We start from the raw sequence: 27,819 nt of genomic DNA on the forward strand, positions 1-27,819 counted from the left end.
TTGGGAAACAGAGATGGCATCTCGCGCAACATTTTGATTTACTCAGCAACACAAACAGTACAGCTATACACTTGGAACTTTCAAAACTTTACAAGCCTCAGCATAAGTCAGGGGGGAGAATAACTTAATTCTTGGGGGGGGGGGGGGGGGGGGGGGGGGGGGGAATTAAAGAATGATACATTACATTCAACACCTACAAGATCTCACTGTAAGTTGTTCTGGTTGACTACATCAGGGGGATAATTTACATAACCTCTGATATACATCTGTACAGATCATTCTTAAGCACCAAGCACTTCCTCAATCCAACTTATGCATCATCAAAATATAATTGCAAAGGCTTTGTGTTTCAGTAACTCACCGTGGAGCAATGCAAGTGCGTTCAAAATTGTTGCGACTCCTCTCTGAATTAGCATGTTTTCTCTTGGGTCAGAGTTGGTATGTGAATGAGGCTTGCTCTTTGCGGCCTTTCTCATGTATGTCTTCTATTAGCTGGCGAAGCTCTGGGAAGACTGTCACGAGGACCTGCTCTAGCATTGCATATGCGAGCTGTTTGATGCAGACGTTGGACTACAGCAGATAGTTATATAAGAATGGTGTCTCATCTTAGAGCTTAGATACAGGGATTTTGAATTTTACTTACTTGGAGGAAGTAGTACATGTCCCTTGCGCTGCGCCGGTACTGCTTGTATCCAATTATGCTGACCAAGGCCGATGGAGTTCCATCTGAAAGGGCATTGCAATTTGCAAGTCATTATTTTTCACCATCGAGAGGAGCAAATTATGTTAGTTAAATGGCATGGTACAGAAGGCATGTGATAGACAGATATAAACTTGAAGTGTGTTTCCTAACTGGTGCCTTTCTTTAGGAGCAAAGAAAAAACATATTTGCTGGACACAAACTGAACTAGCATGCTCGAACACCACATGTAGTCATGTAGAGTCGCACACATACATCATCCTAACATTTTCAGGAGGAAAAACATAAATAGAATGACCAAATAATGCCAGGGCGCCAAAATAGTCAATAGACTAACCTAAAATAAGTTTTTTGACCTCACTGGCATTTCTGGATGCCTCAAGATGAAGTTCAAAAGAGCTTGTGCGGCCCTTTTTATTGCCAACAGCCAGTGTGGGACTCCCTAATGACTGCTTGTCAAATTCACTTGTGCCTGCATTCCCTTTATATTCATCCAACTTGGTGAAGAATATACCATTTGGCCAAAGGGTCTGTAAATAAGAAATACATTAGTTGCACAGAAAAATTAAACAAAATTTGGACTCCATTACTTCATTAATAATATAATACCTATAAACCGTAAAGGATAAAGAAAATATTGAGATGCACATATTACAAAAGATAGATCCATGTGAAATTTTGTGCATGGAACAGCTCTTCACATGGTTTGCCCAATCACACAATTAGAAGTACCCCGTATCTGAATCAAACATTGCTGATTGGTCGAGAAAAGCAAGTCGTCACATTGACAAAGCTCAAAGGAAGGGATTTAATAGCACTGATTTTGGGGCCCTGGATTTTATTGAATCATAGGAACAAATATGTTTTTTTCCTGGCGTCTCCCCGTCCTTGCAGGTTGCACATCAATTCTTCGAGGAGTTGAGACTCTAGGGGTCAAGCTGGAGCTAAAAAGCTCCAAGAACTGAGCCTAGGTTGTGATGAGGGCTAGTTGCAAATTCTTTATATGGTCATTATCCAAGTTTGATTTGGCGATCTTTTTTTAGTATTACAACCCCTCTGATTTTCTACTGGATTTAGAGTGGTTGCTTTTAAGGGATCATTTCCTCCTCTCTTTAACAAAACATACACTCACCTGCAAACAGTAGTGCCACGGAGGCATGGACTCTTCAGAACCATCAGAATTGTTGTTTTTTGTTAAGGCCCATATTAGCTGTGAATATATATATTCTACCAAGTCCTAAGGACTACATGCTCTCTCTAATCCAAGGTTAGTAACATGGTACCAAAGCAGGTTAGGGTTAGAGCCTAATCTCCACATTTTTTCCCACATGCCGCCGTCGCGGCCAACTTTCTCAGGCCGCCGTTGCGGCCTTCTCTCCGGCCTCGTCAGGCCCCCTCACCCGCCGTCGTGGCCGGCACTGCAGGACACGCCGCTGTCATCTTCCACGCCGGATCCACGCTACAGGCCACACCACTGTCGTCTTCCGCGTTGGATCCGCCTAGATGCGCCGGTGGCGTCTTCTGCCCCAGATCCACGCCAGCCCGCGCCATCGTGCGCCATTTGCATGTCGGGACGTCGTCTTCTGTGTCGGATCCGCCTCTGGACGCCTGCGTTCCACGCCGAATCCGCACCCGCCTCGATCCGACCGTCGTCGGTTAGCGCCGTCCGCCCTCTGTCATCCACGCAGTACCAGTGTACCACTATGGTCCACGCAGGACCTACCCGCCTGGCATCCACCCATCTCCAGCCAACATCGTCTCTGATGAGGACCTGTCCCGTGCAAACTACTGGCCAGATCCGCTCCAGGCTGACCAGATTCGTGTCCCTCCACAATGGTGCTCTTCTGGTTGCTCCTAGCACTTGTTCCCGCCAGAGGATCAGGTTTGAGACAGAGAAGGTTATCTCTTAACTTGTTTACATTATTCATTGGTCTGCACCCTTTCTACGTCACATCAATCGATCATCATGTCAGTCAATGCTATTGTGGTTAATATCATCCTTGATGGTTAGAATTATCCAGAGTGGGCTTTCTATGTTCAGACTGCTCTACGTGGTCATGGTCTGCTTTTTCACTTAAGACTATCTCCAGCAGACTCTCTATTTCACTCCCTATCTCCCTATTTCAAACTTCACTCTATAAACAATATAATCTATAGTGCAAAACAGTACTTTACACGGCCGTTTACATAGCCTACTGAAGATGTCCTAACTGAAGATCCTCCTACTTTACGTGAGGATCGTAGCAAAGTTGCAGACGTTAAAACTTGGCAAATCAATGATGGCAAAGTGATGGCTGCCATGGTTAATATAATAGAACTAAACCATCCATGATTATGACCTTGTCCAGGTTCACCACTTCTAAAGCTATTTGGTCTCATCTGAAGGGCCAGTTTGTTCAAGACAGTGATGCTCTCTTACACACTATTATGCAACAAACTGTTGTTATTAAGTCCTGTTTCCTAAGCATTCTCCTAGTTACTTGTGCTAGTTAATTATAGTCATTAAAGACCTTGAGCAGCTCAACAGGTGTGTGCGGCTGCCAAGGCTCCTATCAGATTAGCTAAGCTCTAATGAGCTGTTATGTAATCAATGTGACTCATCTTTCTATATAATCAAGCAATGATAGCTGAGGTTCATAGCCCCGGCAAAACACTCTGTCTACCTCTAACATTTGGTACCAGAGCTTAGGTTAGACACCTCAGAGCCTCAGGGCCGACTCCTCTCTTCTCTACTCATGTCGACCTCTACTGAGCGCGCTGCCAGGCTCAAGGCCAAGGGAACCAGCGAAGGAGAGCTGGGCGACTTCTCCAGCCGGGCTGCGCGCCTGAAGGCTGCAGAGGAAGCAGCGGCGCTGGCAGTCCAGGCAGCAAAGCAGGCAGCGGCTGCAGCAGAGGCGGCGGCAAGGACGGCGCAGGAGCTGCGAGCTGAAATCGCCGCCGAGAAGGGAGAAGATGAGGAGGTCTAGGAAGAGGAGATGGAGAGGAATCGGAGGCTACGGACTCCTCCGCAAGACCGGAGGCGTTCGCAGTCACCACTGCGGGACCGGAGGCGCTGCCGCGGCGGTGGTCGCTACGAGTCGCTGCAAGGAAGGGTGGTGTACCGCGACTCCGGCAGCGGCACGGCGTGGCCGATGCTGGACAAGACGAATTACTACGAGTGGAACCAGACTATGAAGCTAAGGATGCAGGCGTGCGATCTCTGGGACGCCATTGAAGGCGGTCCTGTCCAGTTCCGCGATGACAGACGCGCACTGGAGGTGATCGTCGGGCTTGTACCCAAGGAGATGGGTCTCCCACTACTCGACAAGGCTACGGCGAAGGAGGCGTGGGACGCCATCGCTGCGACCCGCATCGGCATGGACAGGGTCCGTCGAGCAACGCTGCAGCGCCTACGCCGTGATTGGGAGAACATCAGCGTCAATCCTGGTGAGCAAGTGGATGACTTTGCTGTGCGGTTGTCAACTCTGCACCAGCAGCTTGTCATCCATGGTGATAGGGACATCACTGAGGAGCGCGTGGTGGAGAAATTCCTGCGCACGGTGCCGGCCAAGTACTCGCAGATCGTCGTCGCCATTGAGCGGTTCCTTGATTTTGAGGCACTGACTCTTGAGGAGGTGACTGGAAGGCTTAAGGCGGTGGACAATCGCGAAGAACAAGTACTGACCGAGCCGGTGGCCATCAATGGCAAGCTGCTGTACACTGAGGAGCAGTGGAAAGCGCGATGCAGAAAGGAGAAGAAGGGAGACGATGCAGGTGGCTCTGGTTCCAAGAACCAACGCGGTGGCGGTGGACGCAGCCGCGGTGGTGGACGAGGACGAGGCAGAGGAGGTGGACGTGGTGGCGGACGAGGAGACGGCAATGTTGCTGGCCGTGTTGGCCCCAACACCTGCCTCAACTGCAACCAGGAAGGCCACTGGGCACGTGAGTGTCCGCAGCCGCGCCGTGAGGATGCAGAGCACGGCAGTGGCGGTGGAAACCATGCTGGCCGCGGCGGTGGCAACCGTGGTGGAGGTCGCGGCGGCGGAAATCAGGCTGGACAGCGTGGCGGGAACCAAGGAAGGCATGAGGCGCGTGTCCAGTACGCCGAATGTGAAGAAGATGGTGCTCTGTTTCTGGCACATGGCTTTATCAGCCTGGAACAGAGCACGACGGCGCACAGCTACACGGCGCAGCACGTCGAGCTCTCTGAGCCACGTGCATGTGCCTACCTTGGCGTGGATGAAGAAGATATGGACAGCGGTTGGTACCTAGACTCTGGGGCAACACATCACATGACCGGGCGTCAAGAACTCTTTGCTGATCTGAACACTGGCGTTCGAGGAACGGTCCGGTTCGGGGATGCATCGAAGGTGGAAATCAAGGGAGTTGGATCCATCATTTTTCAAGCCAAGACTGGTGAGTAGAGAGTTCTTCACGGCGTTTACTACATTCCAGCGCTGAAGAACTCCATACTAAGTCTGGGACAGCTTGATGAAGGAGGGTCCAAGGTTGTGATTAACCATGGTGTGCTCCGCATTTGGGACAATCATCACCGATTGCTGGCCAAGGTACATCGAGGGAAGAACAGGTTGTACATTTTGCACCTTGAGGCTGCACAACCTATCTGTCTCGCGGCGCGCAAGGATGTTGAGGCATGGCAGTGGCACGAACGTTTCGGCCATCTGAACTTCGATGCACTCCGGCGACCCAGCATGGAGGAGATGGTGCGTGGGATGCCGGTGGTCGATCATGTGGAGCAGGTATGTGACACTTGTGTCACCACGAAGCAGAGGTGGCGCTCTTTTCCGGCCGCAGCAGCATATCGTGCCCAGAATCAACTCGAATTGGTGCACGGTGATCTGTGCGGCCCAGTCACGCCAGCGACACCGGCGGGCAACCGCTACATCCTGCTGCTCGTCGATGATGCCACCAGTTTTATGTGGGCTGTGTTGCTGCCATCCAAGGACGCAGCGGCGGAAGCAATCAAGAAGATCAAGGCGGCAGCAGAGGTGGAAAGCGGGCGCAAGTTGAAGGTCCTGCGCACCGACAATGGTGGGGAATTCACCGTCGCGGAGTTCGCCGCATACTGCGCTGATGAAGGTATTAAAAGGCATTTCAGTGCTCCTTATTCACCGCAACAGAATGGTGTGGTTGAGCGCAGGAATCAAACTGTGGTGGCCATGGCACGAGCTCTGCTCAAGCAACGCCGAATGCCTTCTCGGTTTTGGGGGGAGGCTGTGATGACGGCTGTGCACATTCTGAATCGATCTCCAACAAAGGCACTGAAGAATGTCACTCCGTATGAGGCATGGCATGGCCGGGCACCAACAGTTGGCCATCTCAAGGTATTTGGCTGTGTGGCTTATACCCGGCGGCTTACTCAGCTCCAGAAACTTGATGATCGTGGTGAGGCTGGAGTGTTCATTGGCTATGCAGAAGGGGCCAAGGCATATCGTGTATTTGATCCAGTGTCCCAGCGCGTGCGAGTCAGCCGTGATGTGGTATTTGATGAAGGACGTGGCTGGGACTGGGCATCAGCGGCAGCAGGTACTTCAGAGGCAGCAGGCAGCGATTTTGTTGTTGAGTTTCCATGGACAGAAGAGTTTTCTGAAGCAGAGAGTTCAGTGTTACCCTCACCACCTCTTCAGCCACATCCTACATCACCTAGTCTCCCTTTGGTGAGTGCAGTAGAGTCTGCAGCAAAAGCAGAGGAATCCGCAGTGGAGACAGAGGTGTCTGTGTCGCCTAGAACACCTACACCAGCTCCAGCAAGCCCGCAGATAGAGCATGTGACTCCTCTGGAGAATGATATTGAAAGGGTGGATGCTTATCATGATGGTGAAGAGCTTCGTTATAGGAAGATCCATGATATTATTGGTAATCAGCCAACCCCTTTGCCGGCACAGAGGTTGTTTGCAGAACTGAACCTCACTCATGCCGGTGAGCCCACAAGCTATGAAGAGGCCAAAGATGACCCAGATTGGCAGGCAGCAATGAAGGAAGAGCTGAGCTCAGTTGAGCGGAATGGGACTTGGGAACTTGTTACTCCTAGTCCAGGTCATCGCCCAATTTCATTGAAGTGGGTGTTTAAATTGAAGAAGGATGAACATGGTGTTGTGATCAGGCACAAGGCAAGACTTGTGGCCCGTGGCTTTGTTCAGAAGGAAGGGATTGACTATGAAGATGCCTTTGCACCAGTTGCAAGAATGGAATCAGTACGTGTTTTACTTGCTCTAGCAGCACAAGAAGGTTGGGCAGTACATCACATGGATGTGAAGTCTGCATTTCTGAATGGAGAACTCAAGGAAGAGGTTTATGTTACTCAGCCACCAAGCTTTGAAGTATCAGGAAAAGAGAAGAAAGTGTACAGGTTAGTATGGCCTAAGACAGGCTCCTCGGGCTTGGAATGCCAAACTTGATTTGACTCTCAAGCAGATGGGTTTTGAGCAGAATGTATATGAGGCTGCCATGTACAGGAAAGGCTCAGGTGATTCTTTGCTGGTAATTGGAGTCTATGTTGATGATTTGATCATCACTGGAGTCAATCAACAGAAGCTTGAAGTTTTCAAGGCAAAAATGAAGCAGACATTCGAAATGAGTGATTTGGGTCTGTTGTCTTTCTATCTTGGGGTTGAGGTAAGACAATCAGAGGGAAGTATTACTCTGAAACAGACTCATTATGCTAAGAAGATACTTGAGCTCGGTGGTATGGCAGATTGTAATCCAGCCACCACCCCCATGGTAGAAAGGCTGAAATTGAGCAAGGAAAGTACAGCAAAGGAAGTAAATCCAACTCAGTACAGAAGACTGGTTGGCAGCTTGAGATATCTAGTGCACACAAGGCCAGATTTGGCTTTTGCTGTAGGGTATGTTAGCAGATTTCTGGAGAAGCCAACAGCTGAACATCTTCAGGCTGTAAAAAGAATCTTGAGATATGTGGTTGGTACTCTAGATCATGGGCTATGCTATACTAGAATGACAGGCAAGGCAAGATTTGTGGGTTATAGTGACTCAGGGCCTGTTTGTTTACCCCCCAGATTATATAATCTGGATTAAATAATCCTAAGAGGCAAACAAACAGTCCAGCTTATTTGCCGAGATTATATAATCTAACCCCTTGGATTATGATAATCCATAAGCAAGTGAGGAGGTGCTTATTTCAGATTATTTTTTTCCCACTTCCCCACTACCCTTTCAAGTTTCCTAGAAAGTACCCACCATTGCCATTATAATCCACCGAATCGTTTTTGCGCCTATTGGATCGGAGAAGCCCGCCGCCCAACAGAAACACGCCGCCCAGCCCCCACCCTCCGCGCGATCCCGCCCGCGGCACAGGATCTCGCCGCTTGGCACTGCCGACGGGACGGACGGGACTGCGTACCGTGCAGCAGATTCCCGCCCGCCGCTCCGACGCGTCCCACGCGGTCGACGTACGACGGGGGCAGCCGAATCCCGCCGCAGATCAGCTAGGGCGCCATGCAGGGTGAGGGCTCCCATGCGCCGCCCGGTGGTCAGATCAGGGGCGCCATGCATGGTGAGGGCTCCCATGCGCCGCGCGGGTCAGCATCACGAGATCAAGGACGCGCAAGTCAGGAACTGGACAACGCAGCGCAGGGACGCGCCAGTCGTGGCACTAGTTCTGTGAAACGTGGTGTGATATGCGGTAGTAGGAGTGCCGGAAGGAGCATTCGTGGTGGCCGAAGTGTTGGTATTGACATCGATTTAAATGCTCAAGGTCGGGAAGATGATGAACCAATTGAAGTTGAAGCTGAAATTACTGCAAATTATTTTTTTTCAAATTATTTATGTAATAAATTATGAATACTCAGAAACGTTTGTTACATTGTTCATCTCATATATGAGTTTCAACCTAGTACAAATATAGAGGGCATTCTTGTCTTCCTCATACAAAAGAATCCTATTAACAACTCAAATAATCTGGGTAAACAAACAGGACTACTCAGATTATATAATCCAGATTATATAATCCTCCAAAAATAATCCAGATTATATAATCCATGGGGGTAAACAAACAAGCCCTCAGACTTGGCTGGAGATATTGATACAAGTAAAAGCACTACTGGATGTTTGTTTTTCCTTGGAAACAGTCTGGTCAGCTGGCAATCTATCAAGCAGAGAGTTGTTGCCTTGTCAAGCTGTGAGGCTGAATATCTGGCAATGACAACAGCTGCAACCCAAGCCTTGTGGTTGTCAAGCCTGTTTGCAGAATTATTGGGAAGAGAAGTTGAGGTGGTGGAACTTAGAGTAGACAATAAATCTGCTCTAGCTTTGGCAAAGAATCCTGTTTTCCATGACAGGAGCAAACATATTAGAATCAAGCATCACTTCATCAGGGACTGTGTGGAAGAAGGTAGCATCAAAACAGAATTTATTCCCACTGCAGATCAGCTTGCTGATATACTGACCAAAGCCTTGGGCAAGACCAAGTTGGAAGATATGAGAAGCAGAATTGGGATCAAGGAGATCAAGATCAGTTGAAACAGGCCTTAGGGGGAGAAATGTTGTTATTAAGTCATGTTTCCTAAGCATGTCCTGTTTCCTAAGCATTCTCCTAGTTACTTGTGCTAGTTAATTATAGTCATTAAAGACCTTGAGCAGCTCAACAGGTGTGTGCGGCTGCCAAGGCTCCTATCAGATTAGCTAAGCTCTAATGAGCTGTTATGTAATCAATGTGACTCATCTTTCTATATAATCAAGCAATGATAGCTGAGGTTCATAGCCCCGGCAAAACACTCTGTCTACCTCTAACACAAACACATGTTAGAATGAAATGACTTTTGATGATTACTATTCTGCTTTTTTCTCGAACACGCAGGAGAATTGTGTATCATTATATTAAAAGGAGAAAGAAACAAGGTCCAAAATAGACCGGATTACTATTCTGCTTTTGATCTTTTGATGAGTTCTTTGCTATCTATGGTGCCAGCCTGTGCAACTAATCCATGTCTGGCTCATAAGTTTATTGAAAAGTTCTTTAGATACATATTTGTTATGGGGGTTCGGGTTGAATATGACTCTTCGTGCACGATTGCTCCACAGTTCTGATATTCTCACAATGGCAAAGGCATTGTCTGATCTACTTGCTGAAGAGACTCGCCTCAAAGCCGTGTCTTCTGCTACTGGTTCTAGCACTCAGTGTGTTGGCTGCTGCTCACAAGTCATATGTAGCAAGTTATTCCTCGGTACCTTGTGAGCATTGCAAGAATACTCATCGGTCTGAAAATTGTTTTGTTAAATTTCCAAAGAAGTTGGTTGATTTCCATGCACGACGGGCAGCTCGTGGTCGTGGCACAGGTTCTTCACCTAGAGGTTCAATTGCTATTGCTTCTACTTCACCAGCTACAGCCTCCTCATTGTCTTGAGCTCTTGACTCAAGGGCCTCCTTTCATGTGACATCTGATCAGTCACAGTTAGTCTCTTCTACACTTGTCACAGAAGATGCCTCTGTTCTGACCGCATATGGTACTTTATGCCATATAACCCACAAGGGTTCTCTTTGCACTCCTCAGTTTATTGTTCCTAATATATATTTTGCTCCTGAGTTGTCCATGAATCTTCTCTCTGTTGGACAAATTACAGACCAAAATTGCTTTGTTGGATTTGATGACTCATCTTGTTTCATACAGGATCGTCGCACAGGGGCTGTGATTGGGACTGGTCGTCGTCGTAGCACTGCTCCTCACCTCTACTTCCTCGACAGCTTGTGTCTTTCATCGACTTCATCATCTTCGACTCGTGTGCTTTCTGCAGCTTCAGTCCGTGCTGCCTCTTTTGCCCAATGGCATCACCATCTAGGTCATTTGTGTGGCCCGCGGTTGTCCACCTTAATAAAATCAAGTTGTTTAGGTCGTACGTCATCTGAATCTATCTTTCATTGTAAGGGTTGTCATCTTGGAAAAATACAACTTCCTTATTTTACTAGTGATTCTCATTCTGCTAGACCATTTGATCTTGTTCACTCTGATGTTTGGGGCCCAGCTCCATTGGTTTCAAAAGGTGGAAATAAATATTATTGTTGGAAGAATGACTGTTGGATTAACTGGGCAACCCTAGGGGGTGGCTATATAGGGTTTATACATGGGCCACATGGGCTTAGCCTCATGGGCCTAATCCACATATTCTAACACCCCCCGCAGTCTGAACTTCCGTCGCAGCGGAGTTTACAGACTGGACTCGAAGAGAAGTGCATCACACACAATAGGATCCCCCCACAGACTCAACTAGCCACTACTGATGTTGAGGCTAGAGCGAAACTCGGCGAAGGTCGAGGACGGAAGACCCTTGGTGAAGATGTCGGCAAACTGGGAGGTGGTCGGGACGTGGAGGACCCGAACAGCACCGGCGGCGACATAATCGCGGACGAAGTGTAGATCGATCTCTACATGCTTGGTCCGCTGGTGCTGCACTGGGTTGGTGGAGAGGTAGACCGCGCTGACGTTGTCGCAGTAGACTAGCGTGCTCCTGGAGAGGGGACTATGAAGCTCGGCGAGGAGCTGCCGTAGCCAGGCAGCCTCCGCCACGCCGTTGGCCACGGCACGGTACTCCGTCTCGGCACTCGAGCGGGAAACGACCAGCTGGCGCTTCGACGACCAGGACACCAGGTTGCCGCCTATGAAGACGGCGTAGCCGGAGGTGGAGCGCCGAGTGTTTGGGCACCTGGCCCAGTCAGCGTCGGTGTAGACGACCAGCTCGGAGGAGGTAGACCGATGAAGCAGCCCCTAGTCGACGGTGCCCTGAAGATAGCGGAGGAGGCGCTTGAGCCACGAGGTGGGGCTCCCGTGGATCGTGCATATGGAGACAGACCTGCTGCAAGGCGTAGGAGATGTCTGGCCTGGTGAAGGTGAGGTACTGAAGGGCACCGGCAAGACTCCTGTAGCCGGTGGGGTCCGCGACTGGGTCACCTGTGGCCTCAGAGAGCTTGGCCTGCGTGTCGACTGGGGTGGAGCAGGGCTTGCAGTCACTCATCTGGGCTCGCTCCAGAATGTCAAGAGTGTACTGTCACTGGTGAAGGAGTCCTGAGGGGCGAGGCTCAGCAGTGACCCCCAGGAAATGGTGAAGCACGCCCAGATCCTTGACCGCAAACTCCCGCTGAAGTGCGTCGACGAGGCGGCGAAGAAGTGACGGGCTGAGTGAGGACAATGTCATCCACGTAGAGAAGCAAGTAGGCAGTCTCGGCTCCATGATGGTGGACGAACAGAGACGTGTCTGACTTGGCCTCCACGAAGCCCAGGGTCACCAGGAACGTAGCCAGTGAGTGCCACGCCCGGGGGGCCTGCTTGAGACCGTAGAGGGACCTGTTGAGCCGTCAAACCTTGTCAGGGCGAGAGGAGTCCACAAACCCCGCCGGCTGACAGCAGTAGACGGTCTCGGTGAGGGCGTCGTGCAGGAAGGCGTTCTTGACGTCGAGCTGGTGAACTGGCCAGGAGCGAGCGAGGGCCAGCGAGAGCACCGTACGGACGGTGGCCGGCTTCACAACCGGGCTGAAGGTCTCATCGTAGTCGACTCCGGGGCGCTCCAGGGTACCATCGGCCCGCCGCTTGTGTGTCCAGATCCACTTGCCGGTGACGACGTTGGTGCCGGGCGGACGGGGCACCAGATCCCACGTCTGGTTGGCGACGAGCACCGCGTACTCCTCCTCCATCGCCCGACGCCAGTGGGGGTCCAGCAGGGCGGTGCGGACGGAGGAGGGTACCGGAGAAACCTGCGAGTCTCCGGTCGTGGCCGCCAGGACTCGGGGCGGCAGGGTACCAGCCGCGTGCCGCGTCACCATCGGGTGGACGTGTCGCGGTCGCGGTGAAGGAGCGGTGGGTGGTACATCGGCGTCTCAACACGTGCCGCGGATGGCCGCGGCGGAGGTGTAGGTGTCCCTGGCGAGGACTGGGCCACCGGCGGTGCCGCCGGAGGAGAGGTCACCGGTGGGGACGGCGATGGTGGTCGCGACGGTGGAGGTGCGAACCCCGGCGGCGGCAGCCGGCGCTGGTAGACGCGCACCAGCTGGGCGAAGCGGGCCGGAGGGGTCGGTACCAACGGCCCCGCAGGCGGTGCAGTCCCACCACCCCCGCTCGGCCCGGGGGCGATCGGAGACGGGGCCCCACGAAGAGGCGACACCACCGGACCCGGGCAAGGCACCAGGCCGGTAGTAGGACCGACAGGCGGTGAGCGAGTACCTGCAGAGAGAGGAAGGATAGGTGGCTCAACCAACGCGTCAGTCGGAAGGAGAGTGAAGAGGTCAAGGTCAGGGTCAGAGGAGGGTGGTGTGGTGGTGGTGGAGTAGGGAAATACGGACTCATCAAACACCACATGGCGAGAGATGAGGACCCGGCGAGAGGAGAGGTCAAAGCAGCGGTATTCCTTGTGGTCCGGGGAGTACCCGAGAAACACAAAGAGGGTGGAACGGGGTGCAAGCTTGTGAGGAGCAGTGGCAGCGGTGTTCGGGTAGCAAGCACACCCGAAGACACGGAGGTGGTCATAGCGCGGAGGGGTACCGAAGAGTGCCTGGTGAGGAGTGGGGGCCGGGCACGCAGTGGAAGGGAGACGGTTGAGGAGGTAGGTAGAGGTGTGGAGGCCCTCGACCCAGAAGCGTGCCGGTAGGTGCGCCTGGAGGAGAAGAGTGCGGATGGTGTCGTTGGTCGTGCGGATCATGCGCTCAGCCTTGCCGTTCTGAGAAGAGGTATACGGGCAAGACATCCGCAATTGCATCCCGTGGGAGAGAAAGAAGCCGCGGGAGGTGGAGTTATCGAACTCCCGACCATTGTCACACTGGACAGCCTTAATGGTGAGGCCGAACTGAGTGGACACCCAGACGAAGAAGTGGCGGAGGGCGGGAAAAGCTTCAGACTTGGCACGCAAAGGGAAAGTCCACACATAATGAGAAAAATCATCAAGCACCACAAGATAGTATTTGTAGCCTGACATACTGGTAATAGGTGAAGTCCACAAATCGCAGTGTACAAGATCAAATGCATGAGTAGCATGCGAGGAAGAAGAAAAAGGAAGACGAACATGACGGCCTAACTGGCACGCATGACAAAGATGTTCATCATGTGATCTAGTACATGGGATAGTGGCACTACGAGTAAGCTGCATCAAGGCATCGCGTCCGGGGTGACCAAGGCGACGATGCCAGGTGGTAGGAGACGTGGTGGCAGCAAAAACAGCAGCAGTGGCAGGTGACGAAGACGAAGAAGAGGTGGCGTGCGGAAGCCGAAGGGTGTAGAGGGGGCCGGTGCTGTCACATCTGAGGAGGGGGCGCCGAGTTGCCGAGTCCTTCACAGTAAGACCAGAAGAGTCAAACTCGACAGAACAAGAAGTATCAACAGTAAAACGGCGAATAGAAAGAAGATTGTGGACCAAAGGAGCGACAAGAACATCCGGAATACGAAGAGCCGGGAGGGCCGGCGGCACCCACAGATGTGACAGGATGACACAAGCCATTCGCTACCATGATGGACGAAGGGAGAGAGGAAGAAGGAGGGCGAACAGAGGTGAGTATACTAGGGTCGGGAGTGGTGTGGTAGGTAGCACCGGTGTCCGCAATCCACTTGGGACCCATCGGCGGAGTCAGAGTGGGACTCTGGAAGGCAGCCAGGGGGCCGTGTCCCAACCAACCAGCCCCGACGGTGGAGCAGTCGGCGGCGTGGGCCACGACGAAGCGGCAGGCGTCGAGGTCCAGGGCGACGGAGAGGCGAAGGCGAACCCCGGCGGCGAGGTGAACCCCGGCTGCGCACCAGCGAACATGGCCGCCGGGGGACGAGCCTCAGAACCTGGCCCTTGGAACGGCCACATGGAGATGCGCCCGGACCACGGGTGGTGGAAAGTGGGCCAAGGCGCACCCTGTTGGGGTCCCGGCGTCGGTGCGTTGCCACGGGCACCACCGCCGGAACCACCACCACCACCGTGGCCACCACGGCGGCGGCGGCCACCACCGCCCCCGCCGCCCCTGCTCGACCCGTGTGGATGAGGGCCAAGGGCAGAATGTGACGGAGGAGGTGGACGAGTCGGGGTGATAGCTGCCAGTGCTGTCGAGGAGGACGAGGACCCCGGGCCGGAGATCGATGCAGCCTGAGCACCAGAGTGATCTCCAGGGCAAGGTCGTCGCGGACCTGGAGGAAGGTAGGGAAGGGACGTTGGCGCATGATCAACGACCGGAGGTGGGTGTAGCGATCGCTGAGGCCACGGAGGACGTTGAGGACGAGCATGCGGTCCTCCACGGGGCAGCCCAGATCACCAAGTGAGTCTGCCATGGTCTTCATCTTGCGGCAGTACTCATCGACGCTGAGGTCCCACTGGACGAAGGTGCAGAAGGCCGCGTCGAGGCGGAGAGCCCGGGCCTCGGCGTTGCCCAGGAACTGGCCCTCGATGGCTAGCCAAACAGCACGAGCGTGAGGAAGGTTCCGGAGGAGGCTGTGGAGGTCGACGAAGATCGTCCCCATGATCCAGGTGAGCACGATGCTGTCGAGGCGGACCCACGCGGCAGTCGGCGCCACGCCGGTGGGGTCGCAGAGGACGTGGTCATCCAGGGCGTAGCGGCGAAGGGTAAGGAGGAGTAAGTCCCGCCAGCGTGCGTAGGACGGCGACTCTGGCTCGAGGACGACAGGAACCATGAGGTGAATGTTCTGGACACTCCCAGCCTGAAGGTGGAGCTGAGCCACGAGCGGGTCAGTCGGGTCATGTCAGAGCACCGTGGGGATGGTGCGGGGCCCGGTGCCGACGGTCGGTACGGTCGGGACGTCGTACACGCCGCCCACGGGTGCAGAGGAGGTGGCCCCGCCGTCATGCGCCGCAGCCGCCGCCGGTGGGAGGACTGCTCCCTACGTCGCGCGCGCTCCCCCGGTCTCTTCTGCGCTCGGGCCGGAGTCGGGGTCAGGACCTAGCGCCGCCGGTGGGGCCCTCACCGCCGCGAGCACCGCCTCTGCCCTTACTGTTGTGGCAACTGCGGTTCCTGCGGGGGTTGCAGATCCGGAGGACCCTCCCCCGCCAATTCCCCCGCCGTTGGTCGCCGATCCACATCCTGTCGTCGATCAGCCGCCTCCTCCACCGGTCGCCCATTAGGGATACACCGTCGCCACAACGTGGAAGTAGGAGGGGGGAGGAGGAGGCTGCTCAGCCATGGGGGATGGGTGGCGGCGCAGCAGCGTGGCGGGCAGAAGCAGGAAACGTCGGCGCCGGCGAGCAGAGGAGTATGGGGCGCGGCCGACGCGATCCAACAGAGAGGGGCGAGCTGAAGTGGCGGCCGGCGAGCAGATGAGTAGGAGGCGCGGCCGGCGCTGGTGGTGGGCGCGGAAGGGGCGGCCGGAGCAAGGGGCGCGGCCGGCCAGAGGTGGGCGCGGCCGGAGGCGGTGAGCGCGGCCGGAGCAGCGCGGCCTAGCCGAGCAGCGCAGCGCGCAGGGCGCGGGGCGGCGGCGGCCAGGGCAGGGCGCCTGGCGGCGCGGAACGGGGGCCTGGGGGCGCGGGCCCGGGGCGGCGGCGGCCAGGGTAGGGCACCTGGCGACGCAGGCCTGGGGCGGCGGCGGCCAGGGCAGGGAAAACCTAGCCGCCGGCGAATGAGGGGTGAGGGAGGAGCAAAAACCTAATCTGTGATACCATGTTGGAAGAATGACCGTTGGATTAACTGGGCCAACCCTAGGGGGTGGCTATATAGGGTTTATACATGGGCCACATGGGCTTAGCCTCATGGGCCTAATCCACATATTCTAACAATTATGTTATTTTTGTTGATGATCATTCTCGTTACACTTGAATTTATTTCATGAAATGATGTTCTGAGTTTCTTCCTATCTATAGGTCTTTTGCTCGCATGATTCACACCTAGTTTTTGTTCCTATTAAAAAATTTCGCTCTAATTTTGGTGGTGAATATTTATCTGAGTCTTTTCGATAATTTCTAACTTCAGAGGGTACTCTTGCACAGCTTTCGTGCCCTGGTGCGGTGCACATGCTCAAAATGGTGTTGCTAAACGCAAGCATCGTCATGTCATAGAAAGTGCTCGCATCCTTTTGATATTCTTTTGTTCCCTTCCATTTTTGGTGTGAAGTAGTGTCTACCGTTGTCTACCTCATCAATAGACAACCATCATCAAACTCTCAAGGAAAACTCCTGGTGAAGTTCTTTTTGGAACTCCTCGCTATGACCATCTTAGAGTTTTTGGATGTACATGCTACGTGTTGTTAGCCTCTCGTGAACGGACTAAATTAACTGTTCAATCTGTTGAGTGTGTTTCTCTTGGATATAGTCCGAAGCACAAAGGCTATAGATGTTATGATCCTTCAGCATGTCGCATTTGTATTTCACGTGATGTGTTTCAATGAAAACCGACCTTTCTTTTATAACTCACTCACACATTCATCTTCTTTTTCCACAGAGTCCACCTCTTTCTTGTGCCTTTCTCCCATCCATGCTCCATCATCTGGGTCTTCATCTTCCACTACACTATCGTCTACCACATCCTCATCTGATGTCTCATTCCCATTACAGATCCTTCTACCTCAACACTCACTTCACACTTCACTTCTAAACCACCAGTTACCAAAACCTACATTCGTCGTCCTTGCACTTGTCCCACGGTCGGTCCTGATGGCGAACCTGTTGTTGATGTTTGTACTAACAATGATGACTCTCCAGCTGTTTCTAATGATCTACAGATTGTTGATGGGTCACAGTTTCTGATGTGTTACCAAATCACCAAGGATATCATCTTCATGATCGTAGTACAATTGAACCTCCAGATCATTGTGGATTTCCTAGTGTTGCTGCTGTAATTGTTGAACCATCTAATTATCATGAAGCTTCTGGTATTCATGAATGGCGGCTTGCTATGCAAGAAGAGTTGGACACTCTTGATCGAACGGGTACTTGGGATCTTGTTCCTTTACCATCACATGCAGTCCCTATAACATGTAAATGGGTCTTTAAGATTAAGACCAAATTTGATGGTTCAGTTGAGCGATATAAAGCTCGTCTTGTGACCAGATGTTTTCAACAGACTCGGGGTCTAATTATGATGAAACCTTTGCACCGGTCGCACATATGACGATTGTTCATACTTTGATTGTTGTTGCAGCATCTTCTTCATGGACTATCTCTCAGATGGATGTCAAAAATGTTTTACTTTATGGTGATTTACACGAAGAAGTTTATATACACCCATCACCAGGAGTTGATATTCCTTTCGGCCATGTCTGTCGTCTGCGTAAAGCTTTATATGGATTGAAAAAGGGCCCTTGTGCTTGGTTTCAAAGGTTCGTCGCTGTCATAAGGGCTACTGGTTTTACCTCTAGTGATCATGATCCCGCGTTATTTCTTTATTCCTCTTCACGAGGGCTCACCTTGCTCCTATTATATGTTGATGACATGCTAATTACGGGTGATGATCCAGAACATGTCTCTCAAGTAAAACAGCATCTTAGTGAGCAGTTTAAGATGTCTGATTTAGGCCCTCTTAGATATTTTCTAGGGACTGAGGTATTACAATCTACAAAGTGCTATTATCTCTCAGTCTAAATACATCCAAGACATATTGCTCGCTCTGGTTTGATTGATAATCGTACAGCTGCAACACCCATGGATATTCACTTACAACTTTGTCCGAATGATGGTTCACCACTACAGGATCCATCCAGATATCGGCATATAGTCGGTAGTCTAGTCTATCTCAATATCACTCGACCGGATATTGTACATGTTGTTCATATTCTGAGTCAGTTTGTCTCTGCGCATATTTCAGTTCATTATGGTCACTTGCTTCGTGTATTGAGATACTTACAGGGAACCACATCTCGAGGCTTATTCTATGATTGTAATAGTCCTCTTCGGCTTCATGCTTACTCTGATGCCACTTGGGCGAGTGATCACACTGATCGCTGCTCTATTATAGGTTATTGAATTTTTCTTGGTTCCTCTCCTATTGAAGGAAATCAAAGAAGCAAGCTATTGTATCAAGATCCAGTGCAAAAGCAAAACTTCGAGATCTTGCTACCACTACTGCCGAGATTATATGGCTACGATGGTTATTGGCTGATCTTGGTGTCTCTTGTGATACTCCTACGCCTCTTCTGTGCGACAGCACTAGAGCCATTCAAATTGCAAATGACCCTGTGAAGCATGAACATACAAAACATATTGGTGTTGATGTTTTCTTCACACGGTCTCATTGTCAACAGAAAACTATTGCTCTTCAACATGTGCCCTCAGAAATACAAGTTGCAGACTTCTTCACAAAAGCACAAACAAGAGAACAATATCGTCTCAACTTGTTTAGACTCAATGCTTCAGATCCTTTGCTTCCACCTTGAATTTGAAGGGGGTGTTAAGGCCCATAATGGCCCATATTAGCTGTGACTATATGTATTCTACCAAGTCCTAAGGACTACATGCTCTCTCTAATCCAAGGTTAGTAACATTTTTATGGTATTTCCCCCAGCCTTAGTGGTGCTTTACCCTTGCTGGTTAGGAGCGTCGGTTGTGGATTCTAGCAGGAACTAAGGGTTTGTCTTTGTTTACAGCCCCTCTCTATGGTGGTAAGCTTAGTGCTAGTGGGGTCGTCCTAATTTCTGTTTCTGGTGCAAATGTAATTCAGAGTTAGGGGGTTAGGGCTCTAGCCCCTTCTTTCTTCTTAATATAACAATGTTCAGCTCTCTTGCGTTTTCTAGGAAAAAAACATCACAGAGGCATCAAGAGTAATAACAAATTTCAAACAAAAAGAGAACCAAGATAAATCTAGTGAAGGAAAAAAGAGAGGAAGATGTGTCTCCTTACATCTTGAATCCAATGTATTCCTTGTACGATGACATCTTCTCTTCGGAGCCAATTGATTTGTCTTATGATCCATTCATCAATTGCATCTTCCATGACCAACTGCAAAATTTGTTTTGATATCCAAAGAACCTGTCTCCTACAGATTACATAACATTAGTAAAACCCCATGTTTTGTAATTGAAAGAATGAAACAGCTAGATTGCAGAAGTGATTGAGTTGTAGAATTGAAGCATAGATGGTGAAAACACAAGTGTGTGTGTGCATGGCTATGAAAACAAAAAAAAAATTGTGACAACCCACCCAAATTTCATTAGCATCTAAACAAACATCGGAGAATATACTGCCAAGATACATGGAATGGGAACCATATGCTGATATCTAGTAACCAGTCCTTCCAATCAGGCCAATTAAATGCCTTTGGGTTACAAGTTTCTACAGTATTTCAGTGTATCGTTTACTTTATTTGTACTATGTAACAGTAATCTGAAACTACTAAAGTACTAAGCAAATTCTGAGGAACAAATTTGATAAAGTTAATTATAAAGAAACTAACCGTATCCAACCCCGTCGCTTTAGCTGGAATACTTTGTCAACCAGGTTCAATAAAGGCACACTAACATTTGTTGGCATCCACTGCCAAAATAGAAGAGAAGGTTTATCAGTAAAAGGAAAAACAGTAACAACACATGTTCCCTATGATCTGTATCAAATAAATTATGTAGTAGCAGGGTATGGTGTACCTCAGGAGGAATTCCTGTTGGATCCTCAAATGCATTTAGAGATGACATGTTTGAAGAATCAGAATATTCCTTTGCAGGTTTTCCTATTTGGTCGCTGGCTTGTTTATCCAAACTAGAGCATGTTTCGATGTGCTCAACATCATTTGAAGTATGTCCTCTATTATTGACCTCATTGTCTGAATGGCATCCACTATTCACAGAAGAGATGTGATCTTCATAGTTACTATCACCATCTGAAAGGCTATGAGCCCTTTCCAAGTTTCTTTGATGCAAGTTGTGGTTATCTTTCTCTTCCTGGTTCCAAGATAGAGACATCCTATTATCTGCAAATTGGGCAGTTGCACTAGAAGGTGATGTGCCGACCGCCCGTTTCAAACCATCTGAAACTCCTTTAAATTGTCGAACAATGTCATCCATTGCATCATCAACATTAACTGTTTTAAGAAAAATAAAATGTCTTCAAGAAAAGAACATAGCAAGTTACAGCTTTTAAGGGGGAATACAAGTATGGGGCATGCATACCAGCCAAGGTTTTCATAACAGAGGAGGACTTTCCAGCAGAGTAAGTCTACAAAGTGGAGAAGAATTGAAGTGCTAAGAACCTCAAGAAAGCAGAAGCACTGAATGAAGATGTGTGCATTCCTTGTCATTAAGGACAAGGCTATAAGGATTTGCTTGGTGTAAATCACACACCTTTGAGGATGCACTCAGAAAATCCAAAACTTCATGCTGCTCTGCAATATTAGCTATAGACAAGAGATCCTATTGAACACAAAATGAATATTATACATTTAAAGTAAAAGATGAGCAAAAATGCAAGAGAACCAAACATACTTGAAGATATTTGTCCAGGAGAATGCACCGTTGGTGCACAAGATAATCATCAACGCTAGATGAAAGAAAACTCTTTGGAGGCAGATGTAATGAATAATTAGGTATCTCCTTCAGTTGTCGATGAAGACGTTCAAAATTCCGGTATCTACAGATACAAGCTATAGGTCAGGACCATACATGTTCCTCTCTCGAAGCTGCAATTAATTTACAAATATGTCAAGTAAAACCATGCCTTCTTTTCACAAACCAGCTCTTGTTATCCGCATCAGTCACCACAATAGAATAAACTGCAAAAGATTTTGAACCTTGTTTCTCAAAATATGCACCAACAACCTGAAAAGAAATAATGAACCCAACAAAACACATCAGCTGTGGAGATTGCAGAATGACATTACTTCACATCAATGGATGTATATTGTATCAAAAACAAGACTGATGGTGACATTAAATCACTAGACCTGATATATAATGTAATCATGCAGGAATGGAAACGGTTCAAAGTTAATTACTCCCTCCGTCCCAAAATATAATTCGTTTTAGACTAATCATACATCCATTAAGTAACATGAATATAGTTTGTATGTATGTCTATATTCATTATCATTTGAATGAATGTGGACGGAAAAAAAGTGGGCTAGAAAGAACTATATTTTGGGACGGATGGAGTATTAATTATCAGACCAAATCACCACAAAAAATACCAATTTTCCCCATGTGACGTTGAATAACTTCATATGTTCAATGTATGCCACTGCTATCTCACCGACATGTGGGCTGGGCCTCACACACAAGCCTCATTCAGTGACATCTCATGTTTTTTTCTCTTAATGAGGACTAGATACAAATTAAGCACAGGGTTCTACAGATCTAATTCTAATCGGACACCAAGTACTACAACATAAAACCAATGGAAGCCGCATGCTAATCAGAAAATGCGGAATAGGATAAAATGAAGAGATATTCATATAGTTTAGATTACTTACGGAAGGCTGAAAAACCAGAACATGTTGGCAAGTAATACCAAGACTGAAGCAAGTGATTGATTTCTAAATTGGCACTGCAGGTGACGGCCGGTGGCGACAACCAGAGATGGAGGCGCTCACGAGCGGCCGCCGGGACAGTCGGCGCGTCTGTGGCTAGGACGGATGCCGAGGCCAAAGGGGACAACGACGGCGCTGGCGCAGGCGCGCAAGGGGGCTTAGGCAGGCGAGGGCAAGCGCACAGCCAGCGGCGGGCACGCGCGGGCGAGTGCAGGCACGGCCGGCGGTGGGCGTGTGCGCACGTGGGTGGCGGCGCGCAATGGCGTGGTGCGCGGTCAGCGGGCGACGGCCAACGTGCAGTGGCGGGCGACGGCGGGCGAATAGTGGCAGGCACGGCCAGCGGCGACGCTGTGAGCCCTAGCTCTGTACCATGTTAAGAGGAATGAAATGACAACTTGTATATTCCATAGGGCCCAAAGGGCAAAAGTACATGAGGTAACTTTACTGAGAGAACCCTAGATTCTAGAGAAAATACACTATCAGTGAGAAACTATCAGTCTTGGTGTCTGGCTGGGGCAAAAGCCCTCCAGGAGTTAGTCGCTAGGATCGGCACCTACAGGTCTTAGAGGTCATGGTCGTGGCCGTGGTCGTGTTCGTGTCCCTTTGCCTAGTCTGTAAGTCTGAGTCCGATGTACTGTTTTAACCCTGGGGGTCCTAATTTCCCAGGGGGTTTCTCTCTTAATGGCACGCAGGTCTCCTGCGCGGTTCGATAAAAAAACATAGTATACACACTGATAGTATAACCATTAATAATAAAATTGCACACGAAATTGTGGTGAATACTAGCAACACAACCATGGCAGGTTGGTCAAATTTATTCAATTAACCTAAATGATCAAATTTATTCAGTAAAAACAGCAAGTTTGAGGCTTCTTGTTAGATGATGATACTGGAATTGTTCTAGTGATAGGATTAGAAAAAATTACCCGACATCTTATCTTCGGAACATGCATTAGCACCTCAACATGTGAGGCAGGACCAACACCTCTCTCATCCTGATTTATCCTCACATTTAGCCTTTCACTGGAAACCATGGGCTGGTTACTTTTTGCCAAATATCTTTTCTCAATATCAGGAGTACTATTACACCGTTTTAGTTGGGCTTTTACTCTGTTGCTGGTTTCATGTGGTTTTTCCTTGCTGGTAAAATTAACTTGACTCCCCTCTTTTGGTTTCACTTCATTCATATTTTGTAGAGCAAGTGGATGACTACCTGTGACGAAGGTAGATTGAGCATTCCTATTTTTACTTTGCATCAAATTGACCATGTATTTATCATCAACAGATGCAATTCTGTCGTTGAAGTTAGAGGATAGCTCTTTACCAACTGCCCCTGCACTTGTACTATTATCTGAACCTTCAGAGCCTTTCTGTCTTGATGAGTGGTCTAATTTAACCATTTTCTTTTGATAATTTCTTCCAATTGCCCACATGTTCTCAAGATTCTCAGGGGCAAGAACCTCTGACCTTCTTTTAGTAGCTGCATCCAATACCGCCGCCCAGTCTGGCTGACGAGGTTGGATGGTACCATCATTGTCATCCTCTGACACTTTTGACTTTCCACATTCAGAAGTAACAAGTGATCTCATCCCAGAATTATTTGGTGGAACTAAACCGCTAGTTTCTACAGTCAAATTCCTTGATTCCATTTGACAACCTTGTGAGCCTCCTTTGTAAGGCACTAGTGTTACTGTTCCTGTATTAGCCATGTTTGTACCTCCAGCGCTACCTGTATCTTTGGCATTTAGAAGGTAGACAACCAACTCATTGATGTAGCTGAAACAAAAACAAATAAACAAAAAATAAAGATTTGGAACAAAGCTTAGGTGCAGGTAAGGGCAGAAAGTAAAATTGGAATATTAGATAACTTAAAATACAGTTAATCAGCCCATAGAATGCTTGAAGCCTATATTGCCATAAATCAGCCGCTTTGGCAGACAACTTACACAGGGCTTGCGAAGTTCATAACAGGCTGCAAGATTAGGCAGGTCATCAATTCCCTGGAGAAACAGCGAACTAGCGGACTCTGAGCATCCTGTGGTCTCAACACTAGAGCCATAATGCCCCCAACAATTTCTTGAAGAACCTAAAATCCATATTAATTAATGGATGATTATTGTATAACATGAATGCTAAAATGGTTTCCTATTACCTTGTACTCATGCTCTGAAGATAACAGTGCTGGATGAAGTTCCTGTGAAACTATTAGGTGCTGCTTCAGTCTCTCATCTATTTCCTCTGAAGACAAAGTCCTCATGACATCAACGCCAATTAGAATTTCATTTTTCCGAAAAATATCTAAATGATTACCAATCAAATCAACCATATCCCTGAAATAGGAAAAAAAAGCTTTAACATAGAAACATTACTCAATAATGATGGTACATATTAGATAGTATACCAAGCCTTTAGTCACCTTGTTAGCATGTCAACTAGATTCATCTCTTTCACCCTGCCTGATAATTCACCAAGAGCATGAAGTACTAAGCCACGTATCAGTTCTGGTGCCTCTCTGTCGGGAGTAATATCTGAGTACCACAAGTCTAAAACAAAGTCTCGTAAAATTTTCTCAATGAAACTTTCAAAAGCAGCCTCAACAGAAGGTGAACCAACTTTCCTTCTCCATCTGGAGACTGGTGGTACAGTCGAAAGGCGATGATCATTTGCAGACAACTGTCTCTTTGAGGCTTGAGACAAATGTGTCTGCTTACGTACAGGGTGTTCCCTCCAACGGAACTCCACTTTGAAGGAGAGATATCGCAGAAATGCAAGTATAAGGATTGACATGGGCACATTTGTCCACATTGATTTACTTGTATCTATTTGAAACAAAATGATATGGATCTTAGCATGGACACAAGCGACTGGACTATATATTTAAGAAGAAATATACTGCGTATACAATAATACAAACATAAAGAAACCTCTGCGCACAAAAATAAATCAATAATAAGGGTTGAAAGATCAATAATTACTAAGTGTTCAAAGGTTGCCAACACGTTCACAGAGCAGAAAGTGAAACAGAAAAAAAGGAAGGAAAGAAGGCTATTTTGACAAGTAAAAAGATCAGGCTAGAGAAAAATATATGCATGCTTAATTTAAAATATAATAATTAATAAAATTACACATGACCAAATAGTGAAGTTAAAATGTTAATTTATCTGAAGCTACTTTTCCACTGACAACTAGCCAATTACTTCAAAAATGGTTCACAAGTGGTGGGACTATAGGCAATTATTTTTCTGCAAGCTAACTCATTAATACGTAAACAATAGACAAGCAAAATCCACTTCACGTCTCTCACTGGATCATCTTTGCCTTCATTTGTTGATATCATGAAGGCTCAAGACATCATTGCAGTGTCATGACTGAACTCTGAGCCAAGTTGAGTAAAAGACAGAGAAGACTCACTATATGATTCAGAAGGACACAAACTAGCTGCTATTTGCATTTGTGTTCAACCATTAGTTGCAAAAGGGACTCTAGCTGAATTGGTTAGGTGCTCTGAGTAGTGCTCCTCATGTGTGAGAAAGTCTTCTTATTTTCTTAATACAATACCCAGGGGCTGTCTTACCCCTTGTAGGTGGAGTTTTTTTTTTTTGGTTCAACCATTAATTCGAAACCACAACTTGCCAACAACAACTAGATAGATGCCCCACATATCCACCACATCGTTTGAGTGGTTACTAAAGCTAAGCTAAAATTCTCTGAAGCATCGTAACATAAAACTTTTGCATGCATTCATAACACATTCTGTAGCTTGAAGAGCAATTCCCTAGACCTCACACTATAGGTAAATAACATAGAAATGTGTGACACAAACTCATCTTCAACCCCCGAGTCCGGGAAAATTTCAAAATGTGGCACCTGGGTGATTATGGCTTGGAAATTTACATACAAACTGTACCTCACCTCAGAGTAGAATGAACATCACTATCTTTTCAAGTTTATCCAATCGCTAATGCCAATACCTCTGCTTCATACTCGGCACGTTTTAATAACCACCAAAACATCTATCGTTTGCATCGGACCATCCAGAAGCACTCTAGCCACAATGAAATCTCACAAAGAGAGTCTAAGGAAACCCTAGATTAACACTTCCCATCTCCAGCAGTTTCATAAACAATGCATGCAGAAGTTTCTAAAATGAAATTAAGGATCCTAAACTTCGGATTTTCAGGATCTCAAGCAAATCCAGCAAGCCTTCTTAGTAACTGTAACCGAAAAGCAGCAGCAGTAGTAGTATTAACTAAATAGAATGCAGGCAGAAAAGCAGTAGCCAACTTTCAAAAAAATGCCACGTAACAGGCATTACAGGTCACTACAGAATAGATTCAGGAGCTATCAGATGGTGTGACTACAAGCGCTAGCTTCCCGGTCAACAAAAGGTCTCTAGTTTGTAACGCATGAGCCATCAAATCACATCGCAATCCCAGCATTTACAGAAGCAAGCTACACAAATTTTCTCGCACCTATGCTGTGTCCATCAGATAGACACGAAATGGCAAGGTTGTAGTCGCTAACGAACCAATCGTATCCCTCGTCTGGGCGATGCTGCGGAACATTTGTGTTGTATGTGTGGGTGGGGGTGGCAAAACCAATTCGGTCGCAAATGAGGCACGGAAGCAGAGAGGGACAGAGGGGGACGTGCTCACGCGTGAGGAAGTAGGAGACGGCGAAGATGCAGAGCGCCCACCAGACGGTGCGCAGCTTTGCCTCCTCGATCAGATCGTCGACGCTCTCCATCCTCTTCCGCATCTCGGCCTGCGCGCGCGCCACGGCGCGGCCCGGCCCGTGGGAGGCGGCGAGGGATCCGGTGGGACCGATTAACGGATGCGGAATCCCCGTAACGAGCTCCGCCTTCGCCGGAGAAGAAGGCCGTGCCGGGCGGTGCCGGCGGCGACTCGCCTCCACGGCGATTTTTATTTCTGGGTTATTTTGTCTTTTTTTGGAGTTTTCTTAGGATTTGTAGAAACGTGCCCGGGGTCTCGAACCAGCCTGTGTGCTCTGTTGTGAGGCCCACCTAGCGAATGCGTGTAGCCGAATGCCATGTGGGTCCATATAGCCACGCTCCACGCTGACGAGTGGGGCATTTATGCGATGGTTCCACACTTCCACCGTTCCACTGGGAGAAATTTGGATTCCTGTCGTAATTTAGAATTCGCTCAAATATCATTATAAAAACATGTTTCGTATAGAGACCAGTAATTTAGAATTCGCTCAAATATCATTATAAAAACATGTTTCGTATAGAGACCATTATCAATCGTATGGTTACAGATAAAATATTGTTTAGAGAGTTATTTGAAACTTCACCTTATTTTACTAAACTGATCAGATGCTTGTGCCCCTGGCCATAATGGTCATAATGGTCGTCGCTCAACTCATTTTAGTGCAGGCTGCCACTCCCAACTTGCCCCTCTCTCTTCTCATTCTCACCTCGCTTCTCTGCTGGACTAGGGATGGCAATGGAGAATTCGCCGCTGGGGAATAGCTTCCCATCCCCATCCCCGTGATAAAAAAAAAATCATAGGGATCCCCACGAACGCTTGCGAGGAATATTTCTTCTTCATCCTCGTTCCTTGCGAGGATAAATCCCCCACGGGGATCTCCATCCCCATATAAATTATAATTAGGAAATACGTTCTTTGTTATTAATGTAAAATATTGTCACTTATACAAATTGTCAGATATAAGAAATCATTATTCATACATCAAAATGAACACATTTATACAATTAGTGGTCTTTTGA

The 27,819-nt window shown here is 48.6% G+C and overlaps 2 protein-coding genes across 4 annotated transcripts; one reads left to right on the forward strand and one right to left on the reverse strand.

The window, feature by feature from the left end:
- LOC100502224 (uncharacterized) lies at positions 1–27,049 on the reverse strand. 3 transcript variants are annotated; one of them, XM_008679519.3, is made up of 15 exons: positions 26,764–27,049; positions 24,484–24,886; positions 24,220–24,397; positions 24,014–24,153; positions 22,994–23,843; positions 21,260–21,360; positions 21,028–21,172; positions 20,887–20,955; positions 20,716–20,761; positions 20,194–20,627; positions 20,007–20,086; positions 19,454–19,589; positions 1,038–1,230; positions 644–726; positions 1–570 (listed from the first exon to the last, which is right to left on the reverse strand). In XM_008679519.3, the coding sequence occupies exons 2-15, from the start codon at positions 24,870–24,872 to the stop codon at positions 430–432; spliced, it is 2,985 nt and encodes a 994-aa protein (XP_008677741.1). In that variant the 5' UTR covers positions 24,873–24,886; positions 26,764–27,049; the 3' UTR covers positions 1–429. The 3 variants fall into 3 exon arrangements, 2 of the variants coding, with proteins under 2 accessions (XP_008677741.1, NP_001350165.1); XR_565006.4 differs by having other exon boundaries at positions 15–570; positions 19,454–19,582; positions 26,723–27,049; NM_001363236.1 differs by having other exon boundaries at positions 148–570; positions 26,723–26,991.
- Positions 7,041–12,855, forward strand: LOC109946093 (uncharacterized mitochondrial protein AtMg00810-like). The gene is made up of 2 exons (XM_020552838.3): positions 7,041–7,694; positions 8,724–12,855. The coding sequence occupies exons 1-2, from the start codon at positions 7,115–7,117 to the stop codon at positions 9,176–9,178; spliced, it is 1,035 nt and encodes a 344-aa protein (XP_020408427.1). The 5' UTR covers positions 7,041–7,114; the 3' UTR covers positions 9,179–12,855.
- Positions 27,050–27,819: the final 770 nt, after the last annotated feature.

Source organism: Zea mays, chromosome 4, assembly GCF_902167145.1.
Source record: "Zea mays cultivar B73 chromosome 4, Zm-B73-REFERENCE-NAM-5.0, whole genome shotgun sequence".
NCBI lineage: Eukaryota > Viridiplantae > Streptophyta > Magnoliopsida > Poales > Poaceae > Zea > Zea mays.